The sequence below is a fragment of the Mustela nivalis genome, assembly GCF_964662115.1.
Source record: "Mustela nivalis genome assembly, chromosome: 19".
Classification (NCBI taxonomy): Eukaryota; Metazoa; Chordata; class Mammalia; order Carnivora; family Mustelidae; genus Mustela; species Mustela nivalis.
The window spans coordinates 38,131,562-38,157,716 of record NC_139038.1 but is presented as its reverse complement, the minus strand read 5'-3'; the positions used below and the strand labels follow the sequence as shown (position 1 = coordinate 38,157,716).

At 61.3% G+C, this 26,155-nt stretch overlaps 2 protein-coding genes across 6 annotated transcripts in view; one reads left to right on the top strand and one right to left on the bottom strand.

Annotated features, from left to right (window-relative positions):
* Positions 1-266: 266 nt before the first annotated feature.
* Positions 267-11,284, top strand: TELO2 (telomere maintenance 2). 2 transcript variants are annotated; one of them, XM_082713594.1, is made up of 21 exons: positions 267-1,101; positions 1,866-2,201; positions 2,938-3,215; positions 4,250-4,318; positions 4,555-4,702; positions 5,000-5,102; positions 5,315-5,383; positions 5,494-5,635; positions 5,724-5,860; positions 6,264-6,349; positions 6,582-6,683; positions 6,956-7,044; positions 7,228-7,319; positions 7,458-7,574; positions 7,696-7,767; positions 8,730-8,894; positions 9,549-9,640; positions 9,966-10,065; positions 10,193-10,257; positions 10,508-10,623; positions 10,957-11,284. In XM_082713594.1, exons 2-21 carry the CDS (start codon positions 1,867-1,869, stop codon positions 11,061-11,063), a joined length of 2,484 nt encoding a protein of 827 aa, XP_082569720.1. In that variant the 5' UTR covers positions 267-1,101; position 1,866; the 3' UTR covers positions 11,064-11,284. The 2 variants fall into 2 exon arrangements, with proteins under 2 accessions (XP_082569720.1, XP_082569719.1); XM_082713593.1 differs by having other exon boundaries at positions 890-1,297.
* A 325-nt stretch (positions 11,285-11,609) lies between these two features.
* IFT140 (intraflagellar transport 140) overlaps positions 11,610-26,155 on the bottom strand; it is a 72,004-nt gene continuing 57,458 nt past the window's right edge. For 3 of the 4 annotated variants that reach the window (XM_082713592.1, XM_082713591.1, XM_082713589.1), the window contains 12 exons: positions 24,197-24,374; positions 23,575-23,765; positions 23,142-23,237; positions 22,710-22,842; positions 22,492-22,635; positions 21,666-21,794; positions 21,374-21,556; positions 18,449-18,655; positions 18,013-18,225; positions 17,756-17,922; positions 16,996-17,137; positions 11,610-12,057 (listed from right to left, as the gene is read on the bottom strand). In XM_082713592.1, the coding sequence (XP_082569718.1) occupies positions 11,851-12,057; positions 16,996-17,137; positions 17,756-17,922; positions 18,013-18,225; positions 18,449-18,655; positions 21,374-21,556; positions 21,666-21,794; positions 22,492-22,635; positions 22,710-22,842; positions 23,142-23,237; positions 23,575-23,765; positions 24,197-24,374 (1,990 nt within the window). In that variant the 3' untranslated portion in view covers positions 11,610-11,850. Of the gene's footprint in view, positions 12,058-16,995; positions 17,205-17,755; positions 17,923-18,012; positions 18,226-18,448; positions 18,656-21,373; positions 21,557-21,665; positions 21,795-22,491; positions 22,636-22,709; positions 22,843-23,141; positions 23,238-23,574; positions 23,766-24,196; positions 24,375-26,155 lie in introns of all 4 variants that reach the window. The other variant, XM_082713590.1, reaches the window with a different exon arrangement.

The window sequence follows — 26,155 nt, the reverse complement described above, 5'->3', positions numbered from 1 at the left end:
CTCCGCGCAGCCTGGCCCAGCCCATGTCCCCGCCGTCAGCCCCGCTCCGCCGGGCACCGGGCCAGCGCTCCGCCCCGCCCCGCCCACACCCGGGCTGCACCTGCCGCGCACCTGCGCTCCCCGCGCCCGCAGCTGCCCGCTCCCGCGCGTCTCCCGCCCCCGCCCAGGGCGGGAATTCCAAAACCAGACTCCAGAGCCGGCCGCCTTCTCTTTCGAAAGATCCGATCTGAGAGCGCGCGAGAGCGAGAGGCGCGCCCGCGCGAGCCGGGGACGGGCAGAGGCGCACGAGGAGAGAACCGAGAGTCTCCAGCCCGCTCCCGGCCGGCCAGCGCGGAGCCGCAGCCGGGGCCCAAACCCACGACCCCGAGACCACGACCCCGGCCCCAACCGAGAGTTCCGCGCTCCACCGGCTGCGCCACGCAGGAGACCCTGCCCAGTTTTTCCCATTATACACGTCCCGCCGGCACTCCGTTTGTGTCCCTAATTCGGGAGCGGGGACTCTCGGCCTCACCGTCCGCCCCGAGCAGGGCTTGGGGTGCGCAGTGGGCATTTAAACGGTGCGCGGCGAGAGAAGGCCTGCTTCCCGGGCGTCGCCTAGGGCAGTCGAGGCTGAACCGGCGCCTCCCGGAGGCCTTCGCAGATCGCACCCGACGCTGCCCATCGCACGTGCGCCGGGGTGAAGAGCGGCCCTTGGAAAGCGGCCACCGAGGAACCAGATTTCGGCCCACGGACCCGGCCACCTGCGCTGGCGACCCCGCCGTGGAACGCCCCTCTCCCTGTCGACCCCGCCCATCGGGGGGTTCCCGCCCACCAGGGCCACGCCCCCGCTAGGCGCAGGCGCAGATGCGGCCACTCGTCGCCTCGCCTCTTCCGGGCTGCCGGCGCTGCGGCAGATTCGTCGCGACCTGCCCGCGGGGACCGGCCCCACAGACTCGGCAAACTCAGCGGCAGTTCTGCTGCTCGTGCTCCGCGGCCTCACGCTCTAGGCCGGGAACCGCACGCGGAGCTGGGCCTCCGCGACCGTGGCGAATCGGCGGATGGGTGGCCGCGGCGGGGCGGGCCGTGAGCGCGCCGGGGAGGCTCCGAAACAGGACCCAGCGGGTGCGCGCCTCCCGAGACCCCCACCCCGTCGGTCCCCAGGCCCGTGCACGCCCCGAGGCCCCTTCCACCCCCCCCCGCCCTCGCCCGCCCCGGAGACCGCTCTCCCGTCCCCCAGGCCCCCTGCCGGCTCCACGAGGCCCCTTCCCGCCACGCCACCATGTGGGCTCCGGGCGCACGCTGGGCAAGGGAGCGTTGGGTGGGTTGGTCGCGGCACAGACCGCGTAGACCCGGCTGGGTGGGGAGGCGGCTCGTGGGGGCCCTTCTCATGCGGCCTTATCCAGTGTTCGGGTGCACTGGTGATAGATGCCCACCTAATGATACTCAACCCTGCAGGGGCCCGCGACCCCAAATACTAGCAGAGATAATTCTGGTTTCTGGGGGAGAAGTGATAGGAGGCCTGTGGTCCGGGGTCCGCCAGCCTCAGCACAGCCCACCTTTGAGTTTGGACTAGTCTCTGCTCTGGGTGCTGTCCTGCCCAGATGGGGTGTTGACCAGCATCCCTGGCCTCTACCACCCACTCCCTAGGTACCAGCAGCACCCCCACTTGTGTCCCAGGGGCACAGTGCCCTACTGTGGAGGGTACCCAGCTGTGAACCGACTTGGAAGATGCTGCAGGGGGAGGGTACTGCTGGGCAACAGCAGGAGTGAGGAGAGATGGGAGCCGGTTCTGAGAGCATGTGAAACACACTTCTTGTCTGAGACCGGCCCTGTGTGGGTGCCAAGGGCTCCGTGGACTTCTCACGGGCTTGTCCTGTGGCCTCCAGGATGGATCCAGCGCGGTCTGCCGTCCTGCTCGCTGTCCGGGAAGCCCTTCACAACCTTTCCACTTCTGAGGATGGTGGCCACATCCTTTCCACCCTGGGGGCCCTGAAGCGGTATCTCCAGGGAGCGGAGAACCCAGCCCTTCCCGGGGAGCAGGAGGAGTTCGCCAGGATGCACTTCTCCACCGTCCTCAGATGTCTTGTGGGCAGGCTGAGCCCAGGCTGGCTGGGGCTTCTGCCCGACGGCCAGTTGGAGGACCTGTGGGCCAGCTTCTTCCTGGAGGGTCCTGCTGACCAAGCCTTCCTGGTGCTGATGGAGTCCATCGAGGGTGTTGCTGGGTGAGTGGGGTCTGATGATAGAGTCACTTGTAATATCCGAAGGAGTGTGGCCTGAAGGATTGCAAAACAGCAGGTTGTCCGGCTTCTCTGACAATGTGGTGTCCTGAAAGGTGAGAGACTAGAACACATGCCCAGCAGAGCGTCTGAAAATTTTAAGGCAGTTTGTGTTAATCTCCTTTGCAGTCCTTGCTCTGGGTCCCGCCACACTGGTGACAGGAGGGCGCATTCCCATCCCGATGGCTTAGGCAGTGGGTAGGCTCCAGGCTGGGGTGACATCGGTAGGCAGTGGGCGTCCTCGCGGGGCCCTTTGCTTCCCTCCATGGCTCAGCTCTGCAGTGAGGGCCCCCCAGACCCTGCAACGCACCTGTGGGGACACCTAGCTCACAGCGGTTCCCAGACTCCGTGTCAGAGCATGAGACCATCCTGCTACATGGCCACTGTGCTCTGACGCAACTGGGTTATGGGTTGCTGCCGTAAAGCGCAGGGTTAGCGTGGAGCGGGAGAGGAGAGTGGCAGTGTCCGGCGACTCCACGGTGGGGAATAGGCACTGGGCCCCGCGGGCGCACACGCCCCGCCCGTGACCGGCGGCTTGGCAGTGGGATAGTGGGATTTAGGTCCTTGTGCCAGTTGAGCTGCGGGATTACTTGTTTAAGGATGGCTGTTGCTCCTCCCTGGGGCCCGGGACGCCAGGGATGGGGGCTCACGCCTCTGCCCATCACTCCTGCTCTCGCTGCAGCCCGAGTTTCCATCTGATGAAGGTGGCGCAGCTGCTGGCCAGGTTCCTGAGCATGGGCAGGATGGCTGCTGTGATGGAGGGCCAGTGTCGGCCGCCGGCGGAGCCGGCCTTCCCCCTGCTCCAGGAGACGCTCCTCACCAAGGTGGTGGGCTTGCCCGACCAGCTGGGCAACCGTCTGCAGCGGGAGAACCTGGAGGCCTTCCTCCCCCAGAATTACTTCCCACTGCTCGGCCAGGAGATCATGCGGGCGCTGCAGGCAGTGGTGGACTCCCTCCGAGGTGCGGGCCCCCCACATTATCCCTCCAGCCATCTTCTCTGGTCACCATCCCGTCCCTCCCTCCTGCCCCCGGCTTCTCACAGCCCCTGGGGACTTGGGATTCTCTGGGCGATGCCAGTGGCAGGTCAGTTGTCTCCTCTTGGGGCGTGATCGCCCGCACACTGAGCTGCACCCACTTCTTGGCTTACTGGCCCTGAAGACGGCGCTGACCTTGACTCCTTTAGCTCCTGGTTGCACGCACTGGGGGGGCTGTCCAGATGGGGCTGCTCACCGCTGGGCCCTTCACTGAGCGACTTAAAGACCACATCGCTTGGTCTCCGCTGCTTTAGTCGAGCCTGGAGTCTGCACCACTCGCTGTTCTCCTGTCACGGGGCACACACAGGGTCCCACCAAGACTGTGGCGTGGGTGCCCTTCCCATGCACTCACGTTATCTGTAGAGGGTGCGGAGCCAGGCGGAGGCGGGACAGGCTGGCATCCTCCCAGCCCATGGGCTCTGTCTGGCTCAGCCAGGCTGCCCGCGCTCCTGCGCTGTGCTAGGAGGAGCCGCCAGCACGTTCTGACTGCGTCTGCTTCTGTGGGGGGCTGTGTCCACCTCGTCCTTGCAGGATCTCAGACGCCGCTCGCAAGGCGGCTGGTGCTTCTGTCTGTCATGCACATCTTGACTGTCTCCCGCTGGGCCCCGCCATTCGGGTGCTTCTGGTGGGTTGGTGGGCCTGTCCTCCCCTTGTCCCCATGACCCATTTCCTGCCCTCAGTGCCCGCTCCGCCCCGTGCCCCCACACTGGTCTGTACTGTGTGGGGTCATCGCAGGTGATGAGGCAAGCGGGGGCGTGGAAGGCTTTCGGGAACTATGCTGGGTGCTTCTAGCTAGAGACGGTGCTCCTCAGAGTTCAGGCGGAACTAGATGGAGAGGAGTGGTGCGTCTATAAGGCAGAGATGGCTGTCCAGAGTGGGGTCTGCTCCTCCCCAGTCCGGGGTTGTTTCATGGTCTCACCGCTGCCCTGCTTTAAAATCCCACTTTCCTTCTTGTCTCAGGTGGCTGGGACTGCTCCATCTCCTTCCTGTCTCGGGTGCTCGGGAAAGCCTGCGTCCACGGGAGACAGAGTGAGTGGTTCCTGGCCCAGGAGGAGCCCTTGCCCTTTCTGGACGTCTCCCCATCCCTCCTGCCGCCGTCCGCAGCAGGGGTGGATAGCACACTTCCCTTGTGGAGGGCGGTCCCCTCGCCTGGGGAACCTGGGCCTGCTACCCACCCCGCCCCCAGCAGGGGCCGGGCTGGCGGGCCAGTGGACCATGTGTGCCACACGGCCCTGAGCTCAGGGCCTCCATGTGCGTCCCCTCAGAGGAGATCCTGGGCGTGCTGGTGCCACAGCTGACGGCGCTCAGCGAGGGCAGCTGCCTCTGGCAGAGGGTCTGCTGGCGCCTGGTGGAGAGTGTGCCCGACCGGGCCATGGAGGCTCTGCTCATGGGACTGGTGGAGGTCGCTGCAGGGTAAGGAGCCAGGAGTGCAGGAGGCAGGGCCTCCAGGGACGGCAAGTGTCCTGTTCTCTCGTGTGTATTCTGAGTTCATGCGGAGAGCTGCTGCCTCCTTCGTCACCCTGACGAGACGTGGCCAGAGCAGGGAAGGACATCCTTTAGTGTCGACGCGCTGGGCTATTCCCGGGAAGAAGGGGCACTGGGCGCGACTCAGAGCTGGGGCACAGGCCCTGGGCCCCCAGTGGTTAGCACGGAGCTGGGGAGGGCTGGAGTGCACGCTTTTCTCTGTCTCCCCCCGACTGTGCCTCACAGGCCTGAAGTCCTCTCGCGGCTGTTGGGGAACCTGGTGGTAAAGAGTAGGAAGGCCCGGTTTGTGATGACCCGAAAGATTCTGTTCCTCCAGCACCGGCACTCGGTGAGGCTGTGGTGAGGGTATGGGCTGAGCGCCGCCCCGGGGCCCTGAAGTGACCGCAGCAGGTGGAGCTGAGCTTAGTCACCCAGAAAACACTGCTGAGCCTCAGCCCAGCCCCACTTTTGCTTGGGGACCCCTGGCTGGACGGGCCTCAGCCTGTCACATGGGCAGCTGACATCTGCGCAGCAGACAGTGACGCCCGGCCCGTGTCTCAGACGCCCACGCTGCAGAGCCTGCTGGGGTACTTGGCCATGGACAGCCAGCGGCGCCCGCTCCTTGTGCAGGTATGCGTGGTACCCCCACCCCTGATGCTCTGGTCCGGGCCAGAGGTGCCAGCAAGAGGCCCTCCTGGCCTGGCGGTAGAGCTGTCTGACGGCGCCGTGCCGCCCACCAGGTGTTGAGGGAGCTCCTGGAGACGTGGGGCAGCAGCAGTGCCGTGCGCCACACGCCCCTCCCACAGCAGCGCTACGTCAGCACAGCCGTGCTCATCTGCCTGGTGCACCTGGGGGAGGCTGAGCTCCGGGATAGCCGAGACGGTGAGCAGGCGGCCAGGCGCCCCGTCCCATCCCCGGGCCTGGCCCCACGCGCCCCCGGCGCTCAGCGTGTGGCCGTTGGTGCTTCCAGAGTTGCTGGCGAGCCTCATGGCGGGAGTGAAGAATCGTCTGGACAGCAGCCTGCCGGCTGTGCGCCGTCTGGGCATGATCGTGGCTGAGGTGGCCAGTGCCCGGATCCACCCTGAGGGGCCTCGCCTGAAGTTCCAGGTGAACAAGGGCTGTGCCCTTGGTGTTTCCCCGTCCCCACCTCACCTCGCCTTCCCTGGTCTGGGTCCATAGATCTGCGTGTTGGTGTGGAGTTGAGGGCCCCGACCCCGAGGGGAGGGGGATAGCCTCCGAGCGGCTGCCTTAACACTTGCCCCAAGGAGGATTCCCTGGGGCGTCTGAAAGCGTCCTCTCTGGACAGGCTCAGGCATGGTAGACAGGCGTCCCATCCCCTCCACCTCTAAAAGCCTCCAGGATGTCCTTGGGGATGCCAGCCACTCCGGAGGGTGGGCTGCCCACTGCCCTGTGGAGACTTGCATGGTTGCAGGCAGTGATGGAGGCTCCCGGGGCCACGGGCCGCCCTCTGGCACCCTCCCCTGCCGGCCCCAGCCTGTGTGTATTGCAGTATGAAGAGGACGAGCTGAGCCGAGAGCTGCTGGCCCTGGCGGCACCCCTGCCTGGGGCTGACAGCCCCGCGGAGGCAGACGCGAGGTGAGGGTCTCCGTGCCCCGTGGTCCCCGAACTCCGGGAATGGTTGGCTGAGCAGGGCCCGTTCCTGCACACATGCTACTTCCTTACCTTGTCATGCTGGACTCCACTTGCTGAGACACCAGGAAAGAAGTGCCGGGCGGCGGCAGGGAGAGCACTTCCCTGGCAAGGTGGTTTCTGGGGCCAGAAACTTGGGCGTGAACTCCCTGAAGGGTTCCTTCTTTGTTCTCCGAAGCCCCAGTGTGGCTCCAGTGGCTGCAGAAAACCCTGACAGAGGGAATGCAGATGGTGGTGTCCCCCAGGCCCAGCTGGAGGGCTCAGGCTCTGACCTGGACAGGTAGGGGCTGGTCTCAGGTGGAAACTGCAGAGGTGGGGGGCAGCTCCATGCTGGCGTCAGAGCCCCACACACACGCACGTGGGAGCAGCGCCCATGCTGTCTGGAGGCTGTGGGTCAGCCTCGCAGCACTGCTCTCCTGGGGCACCCTAGGAAAATCTGTTATTCCTGAGGCTTCGGGGACTGGGGGTGACTGCTGGTGGCTCAGGAGCACGGCCTGCCTGTTGCCTGCTCCTGGGTGACGGGCTGGCCCCGTGGTCTCGGTTGCTTCCCAGTGATGATGAGCTTGTCCCGTATGACATGTCGGGGGACCAAGAGCTGAAGAGTGGGAAGGCGCCTGCCTACGTCCGGGACTGCGTGGAAGGTGGGCCTTTTCCCCATCGGACGCCCCGCTCGCACCTGCCCTGGGGTGGCTGAACCATGGGAAGTGCCCTGCCCAGGTCCCAGGACTTTTCTGCTTCCGCCCAGTGCCTCGACTCTGGCTGTAGGCTCCGCCTCACATGAGGTCAGGGCTGAGGACCAGCGCTGGCCCATCTGTTCTATATAGCCCTGACCTCGTCTGAGGACTGGGAGCGCTGGGAGGCGGCCCTGCGAGCCCTCGAGGGGCTGATTCTCAGGAGCCCAGCTGCTGTTCGTGAGGTAAGCGGGACAGGTGATGTCGAGGGTGGGGTGGGTGTTAGTCCAGGAGGCCCGTGCATGGCTGGGATGGGGAGGTGGAGGGCTGTGGGGGACCAGAGCAGGTTGGGGGCTGAGGCACGCCAAGCCCTGTGCCTGCAGGTGAGTGTGGAGCTGGCCAAGGTGCTGCTGCACCTGGAGGAGAAGACGACTGTGGTGGGCTTTGAGGGACTGCGCCAGCGAGCCCTGGTGGCCGTCGTGGTCACAGATCCGGCTCCGGTGAGTCACAGGGGTGGGGCGAGGTGGGGCAGTGCTGTGGTCCTGCCACCCAGGCAGCATCTGCACGGGGGCCCTAGCCCTGGGTGGCGGGCCCCAGCGGCCTCTTGTGTGCCCTGCTTAGGTAGCAGAGTATCTGACCTCACAGTTCTATGCCGTCAACTTCAGCCTCCGGCAGCGCATGGACATCCTGGACGTAAGTGCCCGCGCCTTCTGTCCGCTTGTCAGGCCCAGGATGCCCTCAGGAAGGGCGGGGAGCACGTACTTGCCAAAAGCTACCTGACCAGGACCTTCCCAGCTTCCTTGTGGCTGGACTGGAGGGGCTGGGACCGGCGCCCATCTGGGGTTTCTTGGCAGCGCGTGGGCTTAGTGGAGGCTGCGTCCTTTATCTTAAACAAAAGCTTTACTGAGAGACAGTTCTGTGCAGCACTTCTCTTCAAGTGAGCAAATGGGGTCTGTGCATACCATGGACCGCTACTCGGCCTCACAGGGAAAGCAGTTCTAACGGCCGCCATGGCATGGAAGCACCTACTGGCCATGGTATTCGGTGGGAAAGCCAGTCCTGGGAGGAGGGCCAGGGGTCCAAATCAGACAAGAATTCTGGAGATGGTGGTGGTGGTGGCCAGGCAACGTGAGCTCACTGGCCCTGAACTGCATAGTCACCACGGTCACGGCTCTGAACAGGGTCACCATCTCTATGCTGGCCGCTCGGTGGCATTTGTTGCCTTCACAGTGGCGTGTGACCTTCGGCATCCTGCGTCACCCTCAGAGGAATGGCCGTTAGCGTGCCCTGCCCGGCCTGGGGCCTGCCAGCACCAGGCTGCCGTCTGTGGCCTTGACTGCCGGGGTGTCCTGCATGTGTTCCGGGGCTGATGCGTGTGCAGTCTGGGTCAGAGCCTCATTCTTTTTCCCAGGTGTCTGGGCACCAGATGGAACGAGGTCCGGGAATAGAAGGGCGCCGGGTGCGGAGCAAGGCCACCGGGCTGTTGCCGGGGAGCACGTCCAGCTTTCTCTCCTGTCCCCCACATGTGTAGCGATGCTGGGATACTCAGAACAACGTTTTGTGTGGCCCCCCGCCAAGTGTCCTCCAGCACAGCTTGTGGGGGCCGAGGGCTCGAGGGCACTCAGTTTACCTTGAGGGTCTTCCCTCTCCTCTAGGTCCTGACTCTGGCTGCCCAGGAGCTGTCTCGGCCTGGGCGCCTCCCCAAGGCTCCCCAGTGTGGCTCCCCGAGTCCCAGCTCCCAGCCCAGCAGCACCCCGGCTCCCGCCTGGCGGGCAGTCGTGGAGGAACGGATCAGAAACAAGACCCGGCGGTTCTCTCAGGTTAGTCGGGACCCGGGCCAGGTCCTCGTGGGTGGGACCTAAGTAGGTGCCAAGTGGTCCATGGCCTCTAGGCGCTGCCAGCACGGAGGTGCGGGGGGTGGCAGCTGATTTAGGACCAGGACAGTGCCAGTGCTAGTGTTCTGTGATGGGAGTCTGTGGTACAGACTGAGTGAAGGACACGTGCTATAGGGCATCCAAGTGACATGGTTTTATTTATTTATTTATTTTTTTAAGATTTTATTTATTTATTTGTCAGAGAGAGAGTGAATGAGAGCGAGCACAGGCAGACAGAGTGGAAGGAAGAGTCAGAGGGAGAAGCAGGCTCCCTGCGGAGCAAGGAGCCTGATGTGGGACTCGATCCCAGGACGCTGGGATCATGACCTGAGCCGAAGGCAGCCGCTTAACCAACTGAGCCACCCAGGTGTCTTCAAGTGACATGGTTTTAAGACGGGACTGTGATATGCTTGCGAAGGCAGCCCGAGGAATCCTGCATCAGCAAGAAGGGACCTGGCATGTGCTGAGCCATTGGGTCCCTTGGGTGGGAGCTGTCATGGGGCAGGAGCTGCTCCCCACCACGGCGCACAGGACAGCTCCTGCAGCAGGAGTCCTGCACGGGGGAGGGGCGGTGGCATCCTGAGCGCCATCTGTTTGCAGGGCTCTGCCCGGCGGGGACTGGACGCTCGCCCCAACGAATTTAACTTGGTGGCTGGCTACTTCTTCTTCCCACTCCTTCGGCACTTTGACAGGTGAGCAGGAGGTCTGCAGGCCCTCAGGGACAGGAGGCTTCCCAGCGTGGGGTCTGCAGTCCTCCAGCACGGAGGCAACCTGGGCTGGGGCTGTGTGCAGCTCTGTGAGGTGTCCTATGTGGTGGTCTCCCAGGTGCCTGGTTCTGGTGGGTGGGGCTGGAGCCAACTCTGGTGCCTCAGTACCCCATCTGCTCTGCACCTGCCCAGCGCCTTCCCCTCGTGACTCTGGGTGCCGCGTGAGGGGGGGAGCTTCCGGGGCCCTCCGTGTCCCCCGGTAGTCCAGGGGTTTGGGGAGCCTGCTTGGTCACTGGATTCTGTGTTTTAGGCCTCTGGTGACCTTTGACCTTTTGGGAGAGGATCAACTGGTTCTTGGGAGATTGGTCCACACCTTAGGGGCCCTGATGTACCTGGCGGTGAACACCACGGTGAGTGGGAGGTGGGAGCTCCTGCCTGTCCCCACATAAGCCCTCACCTTGGATCTAAGCATAGGGTCGAAGGTGGGGATTGCTTCTGCCTGCCAGGGCCCCTGCCCACTGGTCTGTGCGGTTTCAGGTGGCTGTGGCCATGGGCAAGGCCCTCTTGGAGTTCGTGTGGACTCTTCGCTTCCATGGTGATGCGTGAGTGGCCATGGGGCTGAGGGCAGTGGTGCCATGTAGACACAGAGACAGGGTTCCATGTCCTGCTGTGACGTGGACAGGTGGGGGTGGGGGGTGGTCCTAGCTTGGCCTGACCCTTTCTAAGCAGGAAGGGGCAGGAGGGGGTCGAGTGTGCTTTGGTTGCCCATCGGTCTGCTGTACCCCGAGGAGGAGTGGGGTCTCCCTGGCCTGGGGTTCCATCAGGACTCAGCCTTCTGTCCTCCCTTGGCAGCTTCGTGCGCCAGGGCCTTCTGTCTGCGGTCTCCTCCGTCCTGCTCAGCGTTCCAGCTGAGCGGCTGCTGGCTGACCTGCCTGATGAGCTGCTGGAAGCCCGGCCCTGGCTAGCAGGTGAGCACCAGGCCCCCAGGGACAGCTCTGGGCCTCGTGCTACAGGTTCAGTGGCATCCTGTGTCCTGGGACGGGTCCCGTGGAGACAGTGGTGTCTGTTTCATCCTGCTGCCTCCCTGCCACCATTGCCCCAGGAGAGTGGGGCCTACCCCCACATGGGGATGGAGCAGAGGCCTTTGCTGGGGTCTGAGGTGCTGCTGTCTCATGGGGAGGGTTGGGGGGGAAGGCCGGGCCCCACAGGGGCTTGTGTGGGAAGACCTCCCCGAGAGAAAACCGCAGGGGGCTGGCGCGCGCAGCTGGGTGACACTGCCGCCATGCGTGCTCTCTTGGCAGACGTGGCAGAGCAGGACCCCGACGAGGACTGCAGGCTGCTGGCGGTGAGAGCGCTGCTGCTTCTGGAGAAGCTCAGACACACACTTGTCCCGCCGGCTCCTCCGTAGTCCGCCCCCGTGCTCTGCCAGCCGTCCACGCGGGCCCTCAGGTGCTGCCCCCATGGACAGGGGCACCTGCACATGGACCGGGGGTCCCGAGGAGGGAGGGAGCTGCTGGGGCCCCTGAGGGCTGATTGTCAACCTGTCCCCAAGCCCTTTCCTCATCTGAACACAGAAGACTTTTAAAAAACTACAAAAAGGAAAAATAAAAAGGAGCTGTGGGTGTTCAAGCCCAGGCCGCATGGCTCTCACTGCTCGGGCAGGGTGTAGTGCTCCATGGGCCCAAGGTTGTCCTTCCTGCACTGACATGCCCCAAGGCCATCCCCTCACCGGGGGAGCTGGTGACAGAGCTGTGTGGGGCTGCCTCCTGGAAGGAACCCACCCCACACTGGTCACCGTGTCACCAGGGCAAGGCCACCCCCATGTCCATTCCAATGGACACCAGGCCCCATGGTCAGGGACGGCGTGTCCTGTTGGAATCATTCAGTCGTGCTCTCCAGCGACAACCCTGCGTGCTGGGACGAGGCACAGTGAACATACAGACGGGCACAGTCCTTCGAGTTCTAGCATTTTAGGCTTTACAGTCTGTACTTGGGAGACTGTCATGGGAAAAAATGAGCCAAATCTCTTCTTGGTAAAGGGACCACAGGGGCCAGGAATGCCGGAGGACCACCCTGGCCCCTTATAAGCAGGATGGCCAGTGCCCTAGAGGGACAAATGCCAGTTTTCATCTCACCAAGGTCAGGCTCCTGCTACCAACCCTGGAAGGTTCCAGAGGAGCTCGTAGCAGCGGCTGTCAGGGCTCACTCTCCACCTCCTCCAGCACCTCCTCGTCTACTTCCTTGCGGTCGTCCACGCTGCTGCGGCAAATGCGCTCAGGCATGGTGCGCACCAGGGGGAGGCCCAGGCCCTGGTGCACCGCGTCCACAGTCCGCTGGCTCACATAGTAGGACATGTTGGCAGGCGGCACCCGCTTCCGCATCTCCTCCAGGTACCTGTAGGCCTGGGTTGGGACAGCGATCACCAGTTTAGTCCGCGGCACAGACCAAAGCGCCCACCCCTCAAGTCTGTGGCCCCGCGTTTCCGGTCACCTGCCCCTGCCTTCAGGAGGGGCCTGGGACAACTGTCTAAGCATGCAGCTGCGCCAAGGGCTGGCAGTGTCCGAAGCCCGGGCTCTGACCAGTCGGCTGTGGGCAGCTCTCCCAGCTGAGCAGGAAGGTCCTGGGAAAGGCTGGGGCTCGGGGACTTGGGTGTTTGGGGGCCGTGCTCCCTGGAGGAGACCTGAGGGAAGGAGCTATTCCCGCTGGATTCTGCTTCTCGGGCAGGCGCCAGACGTATGCCATCTGTCTGGTTTCCTCTGACCAAGCAGCAAATCTGCCCCAGCTCGCTGGGCCTCTCGTTTGTACGATTCTCAGTCGTAAGCCAGTAAACCATGGAACTATCAGTGGTTTTCCTGTGAAACTTCCTCTGGTTCTGCCAGTGGGAGTAGGTGGGAGAACCTGGGGCAGAGGGCTCTGAGCCTCCCACAGAGCACCACACCTACACCTGTCCGCGTCTGCTCACACCTGTCCACACCAGGCCTATCCACGCCTGCTCACACCTGTCCATGCCTGCCCACTCCTCTCCATACCTGCCAATGCCTGCCTACGCCTGCTCACACCCCCTATGCCTGTCTAAGCCTGCCTGAGCCTGCCCACACCTGCCTACCCTTGCCCACACCTGCCCGCACCTATGCAGGCTCACACCTGCCTACATCCGTCCACACCTGCCCACGCCGGCCCATACCTGCCTATACCCGTCCACACCTGCCCACGCCTGTCCACACATGCCTTCACCTGCTGTGCAGGCTCACACCTGCCCACGCCTGCCCACGCCTATCCGCACGTGCCTACACCTGCCCACACCTGCCCATACCTGCTATGCAGGCTCAGCCCTGCGTATACTCACCCATGTGTCCACATGCCTGTGCCCGCACCTGTCCACGCCTGCTGTGCCTGCCCACACCTAAGCATGAGGTGGCTTCTAATGCATACCACCAAAGTACACTTTATATTAGTTTAGATGCGATCAAAACTTCCAGGAGCTTAAAACTTTTTTTTTAATAAGGAATGATCAGATCTTAGTGTTTCTTTTTAAAAGATTTTATTTATTTACTTTGAGAGAATGCATGAGCACGAGCAGGGGAAACCGAAGGCAGAGGGAGAAGCAGGCTCGACGTGAGGCTCCATCCCAGGTCCCTGGGATCGTGACCTGAGCTGAGGCAGATGCCAACAACTGCCACCCAGGCGTCCCAAATCTTAGTATTACTTTAAAGATGATAAAATTTCCAGAGCAATTTTAATCTGGGTGGGTAGAACTAAGACATAAAAATTAGACATAAAGGGGCACCTGGGTGGCTCAGTCGGTTAAGTGGCTGCTTTCAGTTCAGGTCATGATCTCAGGGTCCTGAGACTGAGCCCCACCATGGGCCCCCTGATCAGCGGGGAGCCTGCTTCTCCCTCCCCCTGCCGCTCCCCCTGCTTGTGTTCTCTTGCTCTGTCAAAGAAGTAAACAAAATCTTAAAAAAGAGAGAGAGAGATAAAGATGAAAATAGAAAAGTAAGTGGCGCTTGCTGGAGGAACGTACGCGGGGCAGAGTGCAAGTCCCAGGCGTTCTCAAGCGAGGCGGGGAGACCCCCACATGGTAGGCGACTGCCTGCTGTGAGCCAGGCACTGTGCTGGGTGCCGGGACCCAGGTACAAAGCAGGGTTTGGGGCTCTAGGGACTAGACAGAATTCAGGGGTGGGGTCTAGAAGCAAGAGGCCGGTGGAAACCATGGTGCAGGGTGGTGCCCTTCTGTGTGTAGAGCTGGTTTTTCAATGGGCAAGGCAGCCGGTTCCACAAGGAAGGCACGGCCACCAGACCCAGCTGGACCACGACGAAGAGAAGTGCTCCAGGCCGTCCAGGCCGAAGAGGACTCCTGCTGTGCAGGGTCAGGGGCCTCAGGCCTGGGCTCTGGTGCGGCGGCTCTAGTGATATGAGTGCAAGGGGACAGTGGGAGACATGGAGCAGGGATAGGGGCTTTCTTTCCCTACCAGAGGATGCCTGGCCTGCCTACCCCCTAGCCACTCACAGGTCTGTTTCTTCTAAGTTAAAGTTGCTAAATCCCGTGGGCTCCAAACAAGGGTTGGGATAGCAAAGAATCTGGTGAAATCACGAAGAGTGATTTTTCTATTGGTGTTCAACGAGCAAACAGTCTGAGTCCACTTTTGTGTTTCTTCTCCAAAATAGAAGGAAACCCGCTGAGAGATTTGGAGATGCTTCCTCTGACAGCAGAGGGTCAGTGAGTGGACATGGAAGGGGACCAAGAGGTGGTGAGCAGCAGGCCAGGGAGCGAAGTGTCACTCGTGGTGCTGACCTGTGGGCTACGGCACCATGCATGGGCTGCAGTCCCAGGCACCCTGGAGGCCAAGGCCCAGTGCCGCTGGCCTGGCTCACTAGCCATATTTCTGAAACAGACTCATCGTTAGGTGCTTTACAAGCGCTCGGGAGAAGCTGAGAGGCTCCCTGAGGCCGGCCTAGTCTCTCTGGGAGCCATCTACTCTGAAACTGGGAGGTTGCCCACAGGATGCCCTTGAAACAAAGGAAAACTGCAGCCAACATTGGAGGGAGACTTCTTACATTGGTAACAAGAGGATGGTGAACATGGAGAGAGGCTTCTGGTGGGGGCAGAGGGACGGTCACAGACCAGCCCTCCGCCAAGCAGGGACATGCCAGGTGTTGGGAAGCAGGGAGCGGGGGAGGGGGTGCGGGGAGTTCCTGCTCCCCGTAGCTCTTGCTTGAAGGGAGGCCCAGTCAGGGGCCACTGGGGGAAGCTGACTGGCACATAGAAAACCCACACTTACTGGCTTGAAGAACCAGAATCTGAACTGTGGTCAATCAGAGCAGCCGGAAATGAGGAGACATTGGAAAAGAGAGAGTCTCAGAGGGGAGCCCACGCCTGGGAACGGACACTGCTCTCCAGTCCACTCGGCACACTGCATGGTGGGGACCGGGGCCCACTTCGAGCCTAGCCCAAGCTAAAATACGGAGCGGTGACTCCCACTGCTGCCTGCCACGGGGGAGAGCTAAGCCTCTGAGATGAGTGAGAAGGTGCTGGAAGGAAGAAAGGAGGAAGAAACAAGCAAGCACACTCTTTGGAGGAATGTAACAGAACCGTCTCTGCTGGTTTAGCCACAGTGTCTGGGACAGAAAAGAATCGCCAGCTGTGAGACGCCACAGGAAGACGTGAGCTAACAGGCCGAACAACAGAGACTAACTGGACAAGTCCAGAGGCTGGCAGGGGCGAGCTTGTGATGGCAGGTGGCGTGTCGCGGCGGGAGCAGCGTCAGAGTTGACGCTGCACGAGACGGGTGAACTCGAAGCAATAGCAAAAGCAACAGCCAAAAACGAAGATCAGGGAAAATTCTGGATTAAAAAGCGGGGAAGAGAATCAGTTGAGCTAGGAGACAGTCTACACAAGCAACTGGCTTTCCGGTGGGAGAGGAGAGAGGGATGGGAGGGAACGTTCCGCAGACGGGAGAAAAGGCTGGCAGGTCATCCCTGGTCCAGGAAAGGCACATAGGAATGAGAGGCCGTGACCAATGTAAGACGACAGAGCTGAACAAGATGAGGGGCAGGACGTGGGCACTCCGAGGAGGATGTGAGCCTACGAGAAGGCGCTCCATGCCGCCAGCCATGGAGAGAAGGCGCCCATAAACCACAAGACACAGCCCTGCAGCACCGGAGTAGTGGCACTGAGGGCCTGCACATGCGCGGGCGGAGACAGGGAAGCACGCCTGTGCAGGCCTTGCCGGTGCACGGGACTCCATCTGGGGTTGTCAGTGCGACTCACAGGGGCTGTGGTTGCTCAGGCCTGGGGATGTTCCGGTGCAGGTCCAGGTGGCCTGAGACTGTCTGAGAGCCCCGCCTCTCCCCTGCATACTGGTGTGGGGCTAGATCTGCTTCATGGACTCCAGCTAAAAAACCCACCCGCCAAAATGAGAGCAGGGGCAGAAATGAAGAGTCCATCCCGCTGGCCTCCACGATGTTAGAGAGACCTGGAAATGTGTAAAACAGGCCTACTCTTCCCACGCAATTTCTGTTTTGGAAAATATAAAAATATAAACATTTTTTTAATGTAAATGTTATTTATGTCAACATGTGGTGGATTTATTTTATTTTTCAGTGGCTTAGTTTTATTCTGTGACACAATATACAGTGTCACGTTGCCCCACACGGATAACTTCCCAGTGCAGGGGGTTCCTGAGACCAAAATGTTTGGGAACCGCTCTACTGAAAGGAATTACCAAAATCCTTGCACAAGAAAGCTCTAGACCCGGCTCGGCTCGGTCACACACTCGATCAAACACTGAAGGAGGAAGCTCCCCAGTGTTACATGAACTCTTTCAGAGAACACAGGAGGTGGCCAGAGCATGTGGCCCGAAGATCCTTGACACCAACCACGAAAGAGAGAACACAAAAGAGAAACTAAAGGAAAGGCAGTTTCTGAAAATGAGAAACGAGCTAGCTGTGCGACCTCGCCGTCCCACCCTGAGGTGTCCAATCTAGTGTCTGCAAACTAAGGGAGAAGGGCAGGACGCGTGCCGTGCCATTCACATATCGCTCAGAAAAATACCCATTTCATGTGTAAAACATCAAACAGGAAGAAGACATGCAAATAGAACGAATAAACAAACGTGGCACAATGCCGAGAACTGCGGAATCTGGTAAAGGTACCTGTAGCTTCTATTATTCTTGTGAATGTCTCAGTTTGAAATTATTTCAAAAGAAAAACAAAGGCTAAAAGGACAAATACAGAGAAGCACCTCTTCACCGTGAGCTCCTGGCCCCCCCGGGCTGAGAGTGGGGGCCGCCAGCAGCAGGGCCACCCCGGCTCTCCCTGAGCCCCGCGAGGGCCTCACCGTCTGGAAGTCCTCGGCCTGCAGGAAGTGCTGGACCAGGAAGCCGCAGACGTCCCCGATGCGGACGGTGCTGTCCAGCTCGGGCTCCTCCAGCAGCAGCTCGCACTGCCGAACGGCCTCCTTGGGGTCCTCGGTGTACGTCCTGCCGAGAGCGGAGCCAGTGGAGCCTGAGCCCAGAACCCCGCCACCGGTCAGGGGCTGCGGAGCTCCTGGCATTCGCAGGATGGAACTTTCGTGAGGTCAGCTCCCGTGAATTAAACAAATTCTCTAATGACTTCACCAACTCACTGATTCACTTGATAAAAACTTCCTGGTCGCTCGCAGTCCCAGCACCGCGCTAGACTCAGCCTGTCACCCCAGTCCCTGCTGGTTACCAGTCTGGAGGGGGCACCGTGATGCAGGGGGGACACGGGGCAGGGGGTGAGCATGAGCAAAGGCCAGCGCAGGGATGCGCTCCACAGGGCACACGCGGGTCTGCCACAGAGCAGTGTTCGAGCCGGGGAGGGTCCCGGGGGAGGGACCCAGTGGGCCTTGGTCCTGCAGTCACAGGGGGCTTGGGGAGGGTGTCAAGCTCCAGGTTTGGGGAATTTCCCAGGAGGAGCTCAGCATGGAGGTGGCAACACATCGTCCACTGTCCTACTTAGGGCCCACGGGTCTCCTCTGCTCTTGCTCCCTGCCCGCGAAGCCGGGCCTGGTCCGTGATTGGGAGAGGAGCCTGGGGGCCGTGTGTCCCTGCTTCCCCGCGCCACGGCGCACACACCTGCGGGCCTGGATGAACCGCTTCACCAGCGTCATCTTGCTTTGCAGCTGAGCCAGCTTGGTCTCCTGATCCAGGGGGCTCTTGGCCTTGGCCTTGGACAGGCACTTGTAGGCCTCCGTCAGCGCCCCGTGGGCTTTGTCATAGTTCTGGTACTCGTCGATCTCCACCTGCGCGGACGAGCGCCATCAGTGCAGATGAGCCCCCCAGGGCCCCAGCACCCTCCCGGGGGGTCCTGGCCCTGGCAGGAGGGTCTGTACCTGGGCACAGGCGTCGTAGAAGCCGGCCAGCAGGTCGAGGGCCCGGCCCTTGGTGTAGAAGCTGATGATGTTCCTCATGATCTCTGGCTCCTTCCGCCAGTCAAGGGCCTGCAGGTAGTTGGCGGCCATGATGTAGATTTCCTTCTGCCTCGAGACGCCCGCGAAGAACACGATCTTTTCCGTGTCCCCAGACTTCAGCAGCGCTCTCATGGCCTAGCCGGAGGGAGGGTGGAGGAAGAACGGGTCCTGGCAACGCTGTGAGGCCCCTCTGCCCCCTCGCTCAGGCGGGATGTCGCCACAAGAGGGAGCTCGGGCTCCCTGTCTGCGCAGGGCCCCGGGAAGCCGCCGCCTGGGAAAGTGCAGCCCTGGAGAGTGAGCCCCGGCTGCAGGTCGCCCCCCCACCTCGCCCCGCCCCTCCCCGGCGGGGCGCGCTCACCTTCAGCTTGTTCCCTGCCTGCGTGTACTTCTTGGTGGCCAGGTGGTAGCTGCCCTGGCGCATGCAGCAGTTGGCGATCTGCTCCAGCAGCTGGCGCCGAGACTCCTCCGACAGGTCCTTGGAATCCTTGGACACGGTCATCTTCTCCGCCATGTCCTCGGTGATGGTCATGTTCTGCTCCAGGCAAAGCTGCAGGGCTTCGTGATACTGCAAGCCAGGAAGGGGTGGTGAGAGGGGAGTGTGGGGGAGACCAGGTCCTCAGTCCAGGGGCAGCCCCTGCCTGTCAGGTCGCGCGCCCCAGGGCAGGGACAGGATGCGCTCGCTGGGCACGGGCCAACACTCGTGCACTGACTCTCTCACGCTGTTCATGCTCTGAAATGGGACGAGGGGAACGTGGAGCTCGGAAGAATGCTGTGTTGGTCGTGGGAGGAAAAGAAACCAGAAATTAATTTCCTTCTACAGTTTGTTTTAAAATTTTTAAGCTAAGGGCTTTGATTAATCTTCTTGAAAATCTAAGGGAAATTTGACAGCCTTCACTTAAGAACCGGTCTTGCACAAACAGTGGATGTCTTGGAGGCGGTGTCCTCTCTGTCGGTCGCGTGGGACCCCACACAGCGACAACACTGGAGCCCTTGGTGCCCGCCCCCTGTGGCAGGGAAGGGGGTTCTTTATGCGGGGACAGCGGCGAGTGGGTGCCACCCACATGTGTACAGTCCTGCTGAGGACGGATCCGAAGGACGGGAAGCGCTGGGTCGAGGGGCCTGTGAGCTCTCCTGGAGAGGGACACTGTGTTCACACCCAGCCCGAGTGTCTGCTCCCTCGACTCCCTGTGGCCTGCTGACCTCCCACCTTCACTGGTCTAACCCAGGACAAGTGGGATCTTCATGAGTTTTCATCTGTGCATGTCTGTGGAGCAGGCCGAGTGTCTGATCTGCTGGGTCTGCCCACAGTTCCTTCTTAGAATAAACTGTCCATAGTCTTTGTCCCTTTCTTTGGAGTGGCTGCCAAATTTCTTACTGGTTCATAGGAACTCCATATCTATTACGAATATTACACTTTGGGATAGAGGTATGACACGTTATTTCCCCCATTATATATCCTTACTTTTTTATGGTGTTTTTTTCCATGTATGATTTTCAGATTTACATTTGGCTGAATGGATCAGTCCTTCCCATCGGCATTTGGGTTTTGAATCCTACTTAGAAGATGCCTTTCTTCTCTCGAGATTGTACAAGACATCACGATTTCCAGGGGAGCGGGGCTGTGTGGCTGACACACAACTCAGGCCACTTGGAACAGGCTGGGACTAGACTTACCTTGGTGCTTTCCCAGTAGCGGTGGGGGGGCCTCGACCCCTTCACCGGAGGCTTGTGTTCCGCCTGCTGCTGGGAAATGCTCCTTTGCGCGTATGAGATGTGCCTGCGCAAGTGGTGCTATGTCTGGATTTTCTGGTATTTTCTGCTGACCCGTAAGCCTGGTCATGCTCTGACCCCCATTATCCTCCCCATCACATATTTTACGGTCTGGGGGCTTAATCACCTCTGTTAATCTTTCTCCAGAGCTCTCCTGGCTGTTCTGGCTTATTTGGTTTTCACGGTGAAACTACAGAATCCACTTATCTGGCTAGAGAAAGCCAGAGTGGTGTTTCTCCTGGGGTTAGATTAGGTATGGGGCTGCCTTGGGGAGGGTGGACATGTGCATGTGCTGGATTTTTCTAGAACACGTGCTCAGCAAGTCTTGGGTGGCTCTCCCGGGAAACACTCAAACTGTAAGCACGGTTCTGGCTTCTGCAAGAGAGATATTTCAATTTGGACGGGCTAATTTTGCATGAGTAACCATCTTCTACGTCACCATTCTGTGGCTATCCGAGAGAACTTTCTACAGTGCTGGTGAGGCCGCGGGACATTGGGACGCCATGTGCAGCTAGCGGGGGCACCATGTGGAAGGCCGTCTGGATGTCCCTCACACAGCGAGAATGGTTACCAGATGACCTGGCAGTTTGAGTTCTAGGTAAACACCCAAAGGAACTGAAAGCAGAGTTCTTAAGAGATACGTGTCCACGTGTGTCCACAGTAGCACTATGCACAAGAGTCAAGAGGTAGAGGCCACACAGAGTCCGTGGACGGGCAGACCCTGGGCAGCATGCATATGAGGGCAGCGTGGCGCAGCCTTAGAAAGGAAGGACATTCTGGGGGCAGTTGGGTGGCTCCCTCGGTCAGGTGTCTGACTCTCCATTTTGGCTCAGGTCATGATCTCAGGGTCGTGAGATCGAGCCCCGCATCAGGCTCTGCACTCAGCAGGGAGTCTGCTCAGGTCGGTCTCCCATTTCCTCTGCTGCTCCCATTTGCCTACGCATGTTCTCTTCTCAAAACAAAGCAGAACAAAAACAAAGGACATTCTGACACCTGCTACCACATGGATGAAGCCTGATGATGTGACACTCAGGGAAGCCGGACTCAGGACGAATCCTGTGTGATTCTAGGTACAATGGTCCTTGGCGTGGTCCCACGCACACACACAGAAGAGGGGGTGGGGGCTGGGGAGCAGCCGGGGGGCTGGCGTTTGGTGAGGCAGCGTTTCAGCTTTGCAAGATGAAAACAGGGGCACGGAGACGGTTCTCAACACAGTGCGAACGCACTTGGTAACAATGAGTCGTACCCTTAAAAAACAGCGATGATGGTGACTTATATGGTACGTGTATTTTACCACGCATTCACCTCCCTGGCTGTGGGGGTTACAAGAGGAGTGGCTGTGCGAGGCGAGCCTGTTCCTAGCGCTCCTTCCCCCCGGGGCAGGTGGGAGTCACGGGCCTCTTGGGAAATCGTAACCGAGAGAGATGGTGAAGCCATGCCCACCCAGGCTGGAAAAGGCGGCTCCCAGGCCTCAGTTCCCGAGTGGGTGCCAAGCGGGGACTCCCAATCGTACCTTCTTTGCGGCCAGCAGCAGCTCGACCGCCTTCTCGTACTGGCTGTGCTCGATGAAGAAGTCAGAACAGCGGGCCAGCAGGGCGGGGTCTGAGCGCTCGTCCAGGTCCTCTGCTATGAGCTGCAGGGCCACGAACTGCTGGGTGGCGAAGGCCAGCTCCAGGGCCTTGGAGAAGTGGCCGGCCTGTGGATGGGAGGCGCTCTGAGCAACCGCCCAAGCCCCAGGCCCCGAGAAGGCCTGAGTGGCCCCGGCATATATCGAGGCAGACCCTGGTGTGCCTGCCCTCGCTCACCTTGTGGTACAGCATGACCGCCCTGTCCATGTGCTCGCCCTTTTCCTCATAGTAGAGCGCTGCCTCGGTCATGTCCTCGGGCGAGCTCAGTAGTGCCAGGTTCATGAGCTGGTCATCCAGGCCATTCTCCTGTGGGGGACAGTGGATGCCAGGGCTTCCTGTGGGGCTTGCTAAGGCTGCCACAGGGGAGCCCAGCACCCCCACTCGGGCACGCTGCTGGCCCATGTGACGTCGGCTTCTTTCTTTCTTTCTTTCTGAACATTTCATTTATTTGAGAGAGAGTGAGAGAGACAGAGCACAGGCAGGAGAAGTGGCAGGCAAAGGGAAAGAGAAGCCGACTCCCCACTGAGCAGGGAGCCCGACATGGGATTCGATTCCAGGACCCTGACCCAAAGGCAGACACTTAACGACGGAGGCACCCAGGTGCTCCCCTGATTATGGTTTCTAACCAGTGTCAAGATGGCCACATGCAGTCTGTGCACCAGAATTTGGGGGCCTCTTTTTTCTATTAACAGAACACAGGTCTCCGAGCCCCAGGCTGGGACCCGTCCACACATACAGAAGGTCCTTCCTGCTGCTTACAGGCCACGAGCTATGAGCCCGCCTACGTGCTTGCAGGAGAGCCATGGAAGCCGAAGGGCTTCTCGGTAGCACTTCACAAAGCCCCTGGGGGCTGAGACCAGGGAGCAGCAGCAGTCACTCCAGCAGGAACGCTGTGCGAATGGGCCCCGGGGGGGATGTGGCGCCCACCAAGCAGCTCTCTAGGGGCCCCCTGCCCACCTGCGTGGCATGGACTGTCCGGGGCTGTGTGCCCGCCGGCACCTACCTTGCAGAGGCGGATGGCATTGTTGAAGGCCTGCGCCCGCGAGTAGAAGTGCACTGCCTGCCTCACCTCCTCCTGGCTCTCGTACTGGCGGGCCAGGTGGTAGGACGCTGCCCAGTTGCCGCTCTCGTTGGCAATCTCAGCAGCCTGGAGAGAGAGCAGGGAGCCCTGGGGCTCTGTCTGCGCCTCCCCATGCCCCGCAGGCCCCGGGACACCCTTACCTTCTGAATGTTGCCCTGGAAGCAGTGGATGCGGACCAGGGAGAAGTAGTCCTCCGCCAGCTCGTAGTAGCGCAACGCCGCGTCCATCTCGGCCTGGCTCTCCAGGTACTGGGCCCACCACCGCCAAAGGGTCCTGCGACGAGCCCACCAGCCCCGCTCAGGGCCTGCGGCCCCTGGAAAGGATCCCCGGGTCCCCAGTGCCATGCTCGCCGTGCATTCACGTGGCCAGCAGCCAGGAGGGAGTGTGCCAGCTGGGTGGCTCGGCCAGAACTGAGGGCCCGGGGTCTGAAGAGGCCCCACCCTGGTAGGCTGGGGAGCAGCTCCCAGGGAGGGATCGGTGCCCCCACTTTCCCACAGGAAGCAACAGAGGGAGGCTCCCAGCTCCATGGCAAACCCATGGTCCGCCTGCTGGCCACCAACAACAACACTCACTTGTCCTTCATCTTACTGATGTACATCTCCAGTGATTGCAGGTCCTCCGATAGCATCCTGGGCACCTCGAAGCGGTGGGTGTCTGACTTCTCGTAGCTGTGAGAGAAGAGAAACAGCGGCTTCTCCCCATGGTGTCACCCTATGTCGGCGCCTAGCGGGTCATGGCGCTGCCGTGGTACAGCCAGTGACCCCGGGCCTGGAGACCCAGAACCTAGTGTGGGCTGGGAGGTGGGCTGTATCTGAGGTTCTCCTGGTGAAAGTGAGCTCAAGCTCCCCCTGCACACCCAGAGGCCACCACCTTCCCCGAGGCAGTGCCTCATGGAGAAGCTTCCTCTACGGGCTCCTACTACACCCTCACTGGGGCGGAGGAGGAAGCCGGAGTAAGCGGGCCCTCCCCGGCTGAGTCTAGATGGGGCCCCCCCCCCGCGCTCACTAGCTGAGGGCCAGACCGCGGTCAGTGCTGGCCTCCAGGTGCCTGGCGTAGTTGTAGTAGGTGGCCCGCAGGTGGATACGGTCATGGAGCTCTGCGACCTCCACGGCCTTCTGCCATTGGTCAGAGGCCTGGTACAGCTTGTTCACGAGGTCGTAGCGCCCGCACTTCCTATACAACTGCTCCGCATCCTCCTGGAGATGGAACAGCATATGTCGCGCCCTCGGGCTCCCAGACAGCGGCCCCCGCAGGCAGCAACACCATATGCCATTGCAGCATTCCGTCCTACGGCATCGGCTGGGAAGGCTGGGGGCTGCCCTACACGCTGGGGAGGAGACCCCACTTGCCACAGCATCCTGTGAACAAGGAGCTGACTCGGGTGTCTGCCCGTCCCCTCCCCGCCTGGTCCCCTAGGTTCTCGCGATGCCGTGAGCGCATGTATGGGCAGGGGAGGACATTGGAGAGGGGAGAGGCCTCACTCTGCTTTCTGGCTCCAACTCCTTCCAGGGGGAGTTCCTTGCTACCGCATGGCCCAGACCCACATACGCTGGCCTGCCCTCTGAGGCCAGTGCCTGCCCCCCGCCCACCTCCCCCTCTGCCTGCACTAGGGCAGCGCCCGACTCACCAGCATCCCCAGCTGGATGGCCAGCATGGCCACCCTGGCCTCTGGCTCCGGCTCCCGCTCAGCCTCCCGCAGTGCCCGTGCTCCACGCGCGTGGCCCATGTTCCCCAGGCACACCTTGGCGACGTCCAGCCGCTGGGTCTTCACGCACATGCGCGCCATGTTCTCCCAGACCGCCTCACTGTGCCGGGGATGCGGCGGTCCTGTGAGCTCGCAGCCCTTGCACCCCTGCCCCTGCCACCGCCCCACGACGCAGACCCGACAGGCTTCACCAGCATAGCAACGTGGCTCCGATCCCTCCCCAGGCTAAAGTCAGACCCTCTCAGACGGGCCTTCCACACACCCGCTTTCCTCCCTACCATGACGGCCACCTGCTTGGTGCCACACCTCCCTGCACCCTCGAGCCGTGGAGGCGGCTGAGCTGCCCTCCGCAGGGAAACACAGGGAGAAGATGCTGCGGAGCCCTGGCCATGAGGCCCCTGAGAACCAGTGCGTGAGGCCCAGTGTGGGGTTTGTTGGTGGGCCTGGGCTGAATGGAGGTGGGGGTCCTGAAGACGATCCTGCATGTCCCCCGGACTCTGTCCTTGTGCTCCCGGGCCACCACGAGGCTCCATGCAGCAAGGGCTACGCTGGCCAGACATAAGCCCTTCCCTTCTCCAAATGCGTCCCACGTGGGAGCCTTTTCCAAGATACTCCACGCCCCCGGGGTATAGGGGACTCTCTCCCCCACCCTTTGCTGCGTCCAGAAAACAGGTGGCTGATCTCTGCCGTTAAAGGGGAAACGCTGAGTAAGCCAAGGAACACGCAGCTGTCCCAGAGCCCTTCCTTGACCCGGTTCCCTTGTGCCTCCCTGGGCTAGTGCTGCCGGGCCTGCTATGCGCACGAGTGGGACAGGTGGCTGGAGGCCGGGCTACTCCCACACTGGGTTCTGAGCTGGGCCACCAGTGGCCTCCGCCGAGCTTGGGGGTGGGAAGTGAGCCCTGGAAGAGCGGCGGGGGGGGGGGGGGGGGGGGAGGGGCGGCCCCTCCCGCTGGGCCGAGGCGGTGGCCCGTGAGCTCTGCCACCAGCCTCAACACAGGACCAGGACGCAGGACCAGGACCAGGATGCAGGATGAGGAGCTCTGGGTTTGGAACAGCTGCCAGGCCCCCACAGCTCCGGCACTTCCTGCCGCCCCGCCCACCGTCCTCCCATCTGCTCCTCATCAGCACAAGAGGCGCAGACGCCAGAGCACATGGCTGCCCAGGGGCCCTGCCTGAAGACGGCCCCCCTTTCTGGAAAGCCCTGTCTTGAAAGCTGCTGGAACCAGCCACACAGGCCTCCCTTCTCAGGCCTGCTACTCAGGCTTGCGGGCTTCAGGGCCTCCCGGTCCACCACACAGCCCAAGCTTCTCCGAGACTAAGCTCCTGCCCGCCCAGCCATCATGTGCACAAACAGGGCAGGTGCCACCCCCCCACCCCTGGCCAACCCCCATGCCCAGCACGGGCAACTCAGGGGGACACAGGAAGGACCAGTCCTTGAGATGTCTGGGTGTCAGGGTGGGCCCCCCCCCCTTTTTTGAAATATTTTATTTATTTGACAGACGGAGATCTGCAGAGAGGCAGGCAGAGAGAGGGAAAGGGAAGCAGGCTCCCTGCTGAGCAGAGAGCCCTATATGGGGCTTGATCCCAGGACCCTGGGATCATGACCTGAGAGGAAGGGAGAGGCTTAACCCGCTGAGCCACCCCAGGGTAACTCTTAACTAATATTCTGTACCTAGGCCTGTGGCTCCTAGCTAGAATCTGGGGATCGTGGACAGGGCAGGGTCTCCAGAAACCAGCTAGTAGGGGAGCTGATAGTGGATCCAGCAGCCATCAAAGACCACCCAGGGATAAATGACTTAAATAAATAAGGTGGGGGACTGACCCCTCCAAACAGAAGTGTTGGAAGAGCCTCCTTGTGGAGGCGACGCACTACACTGTGTC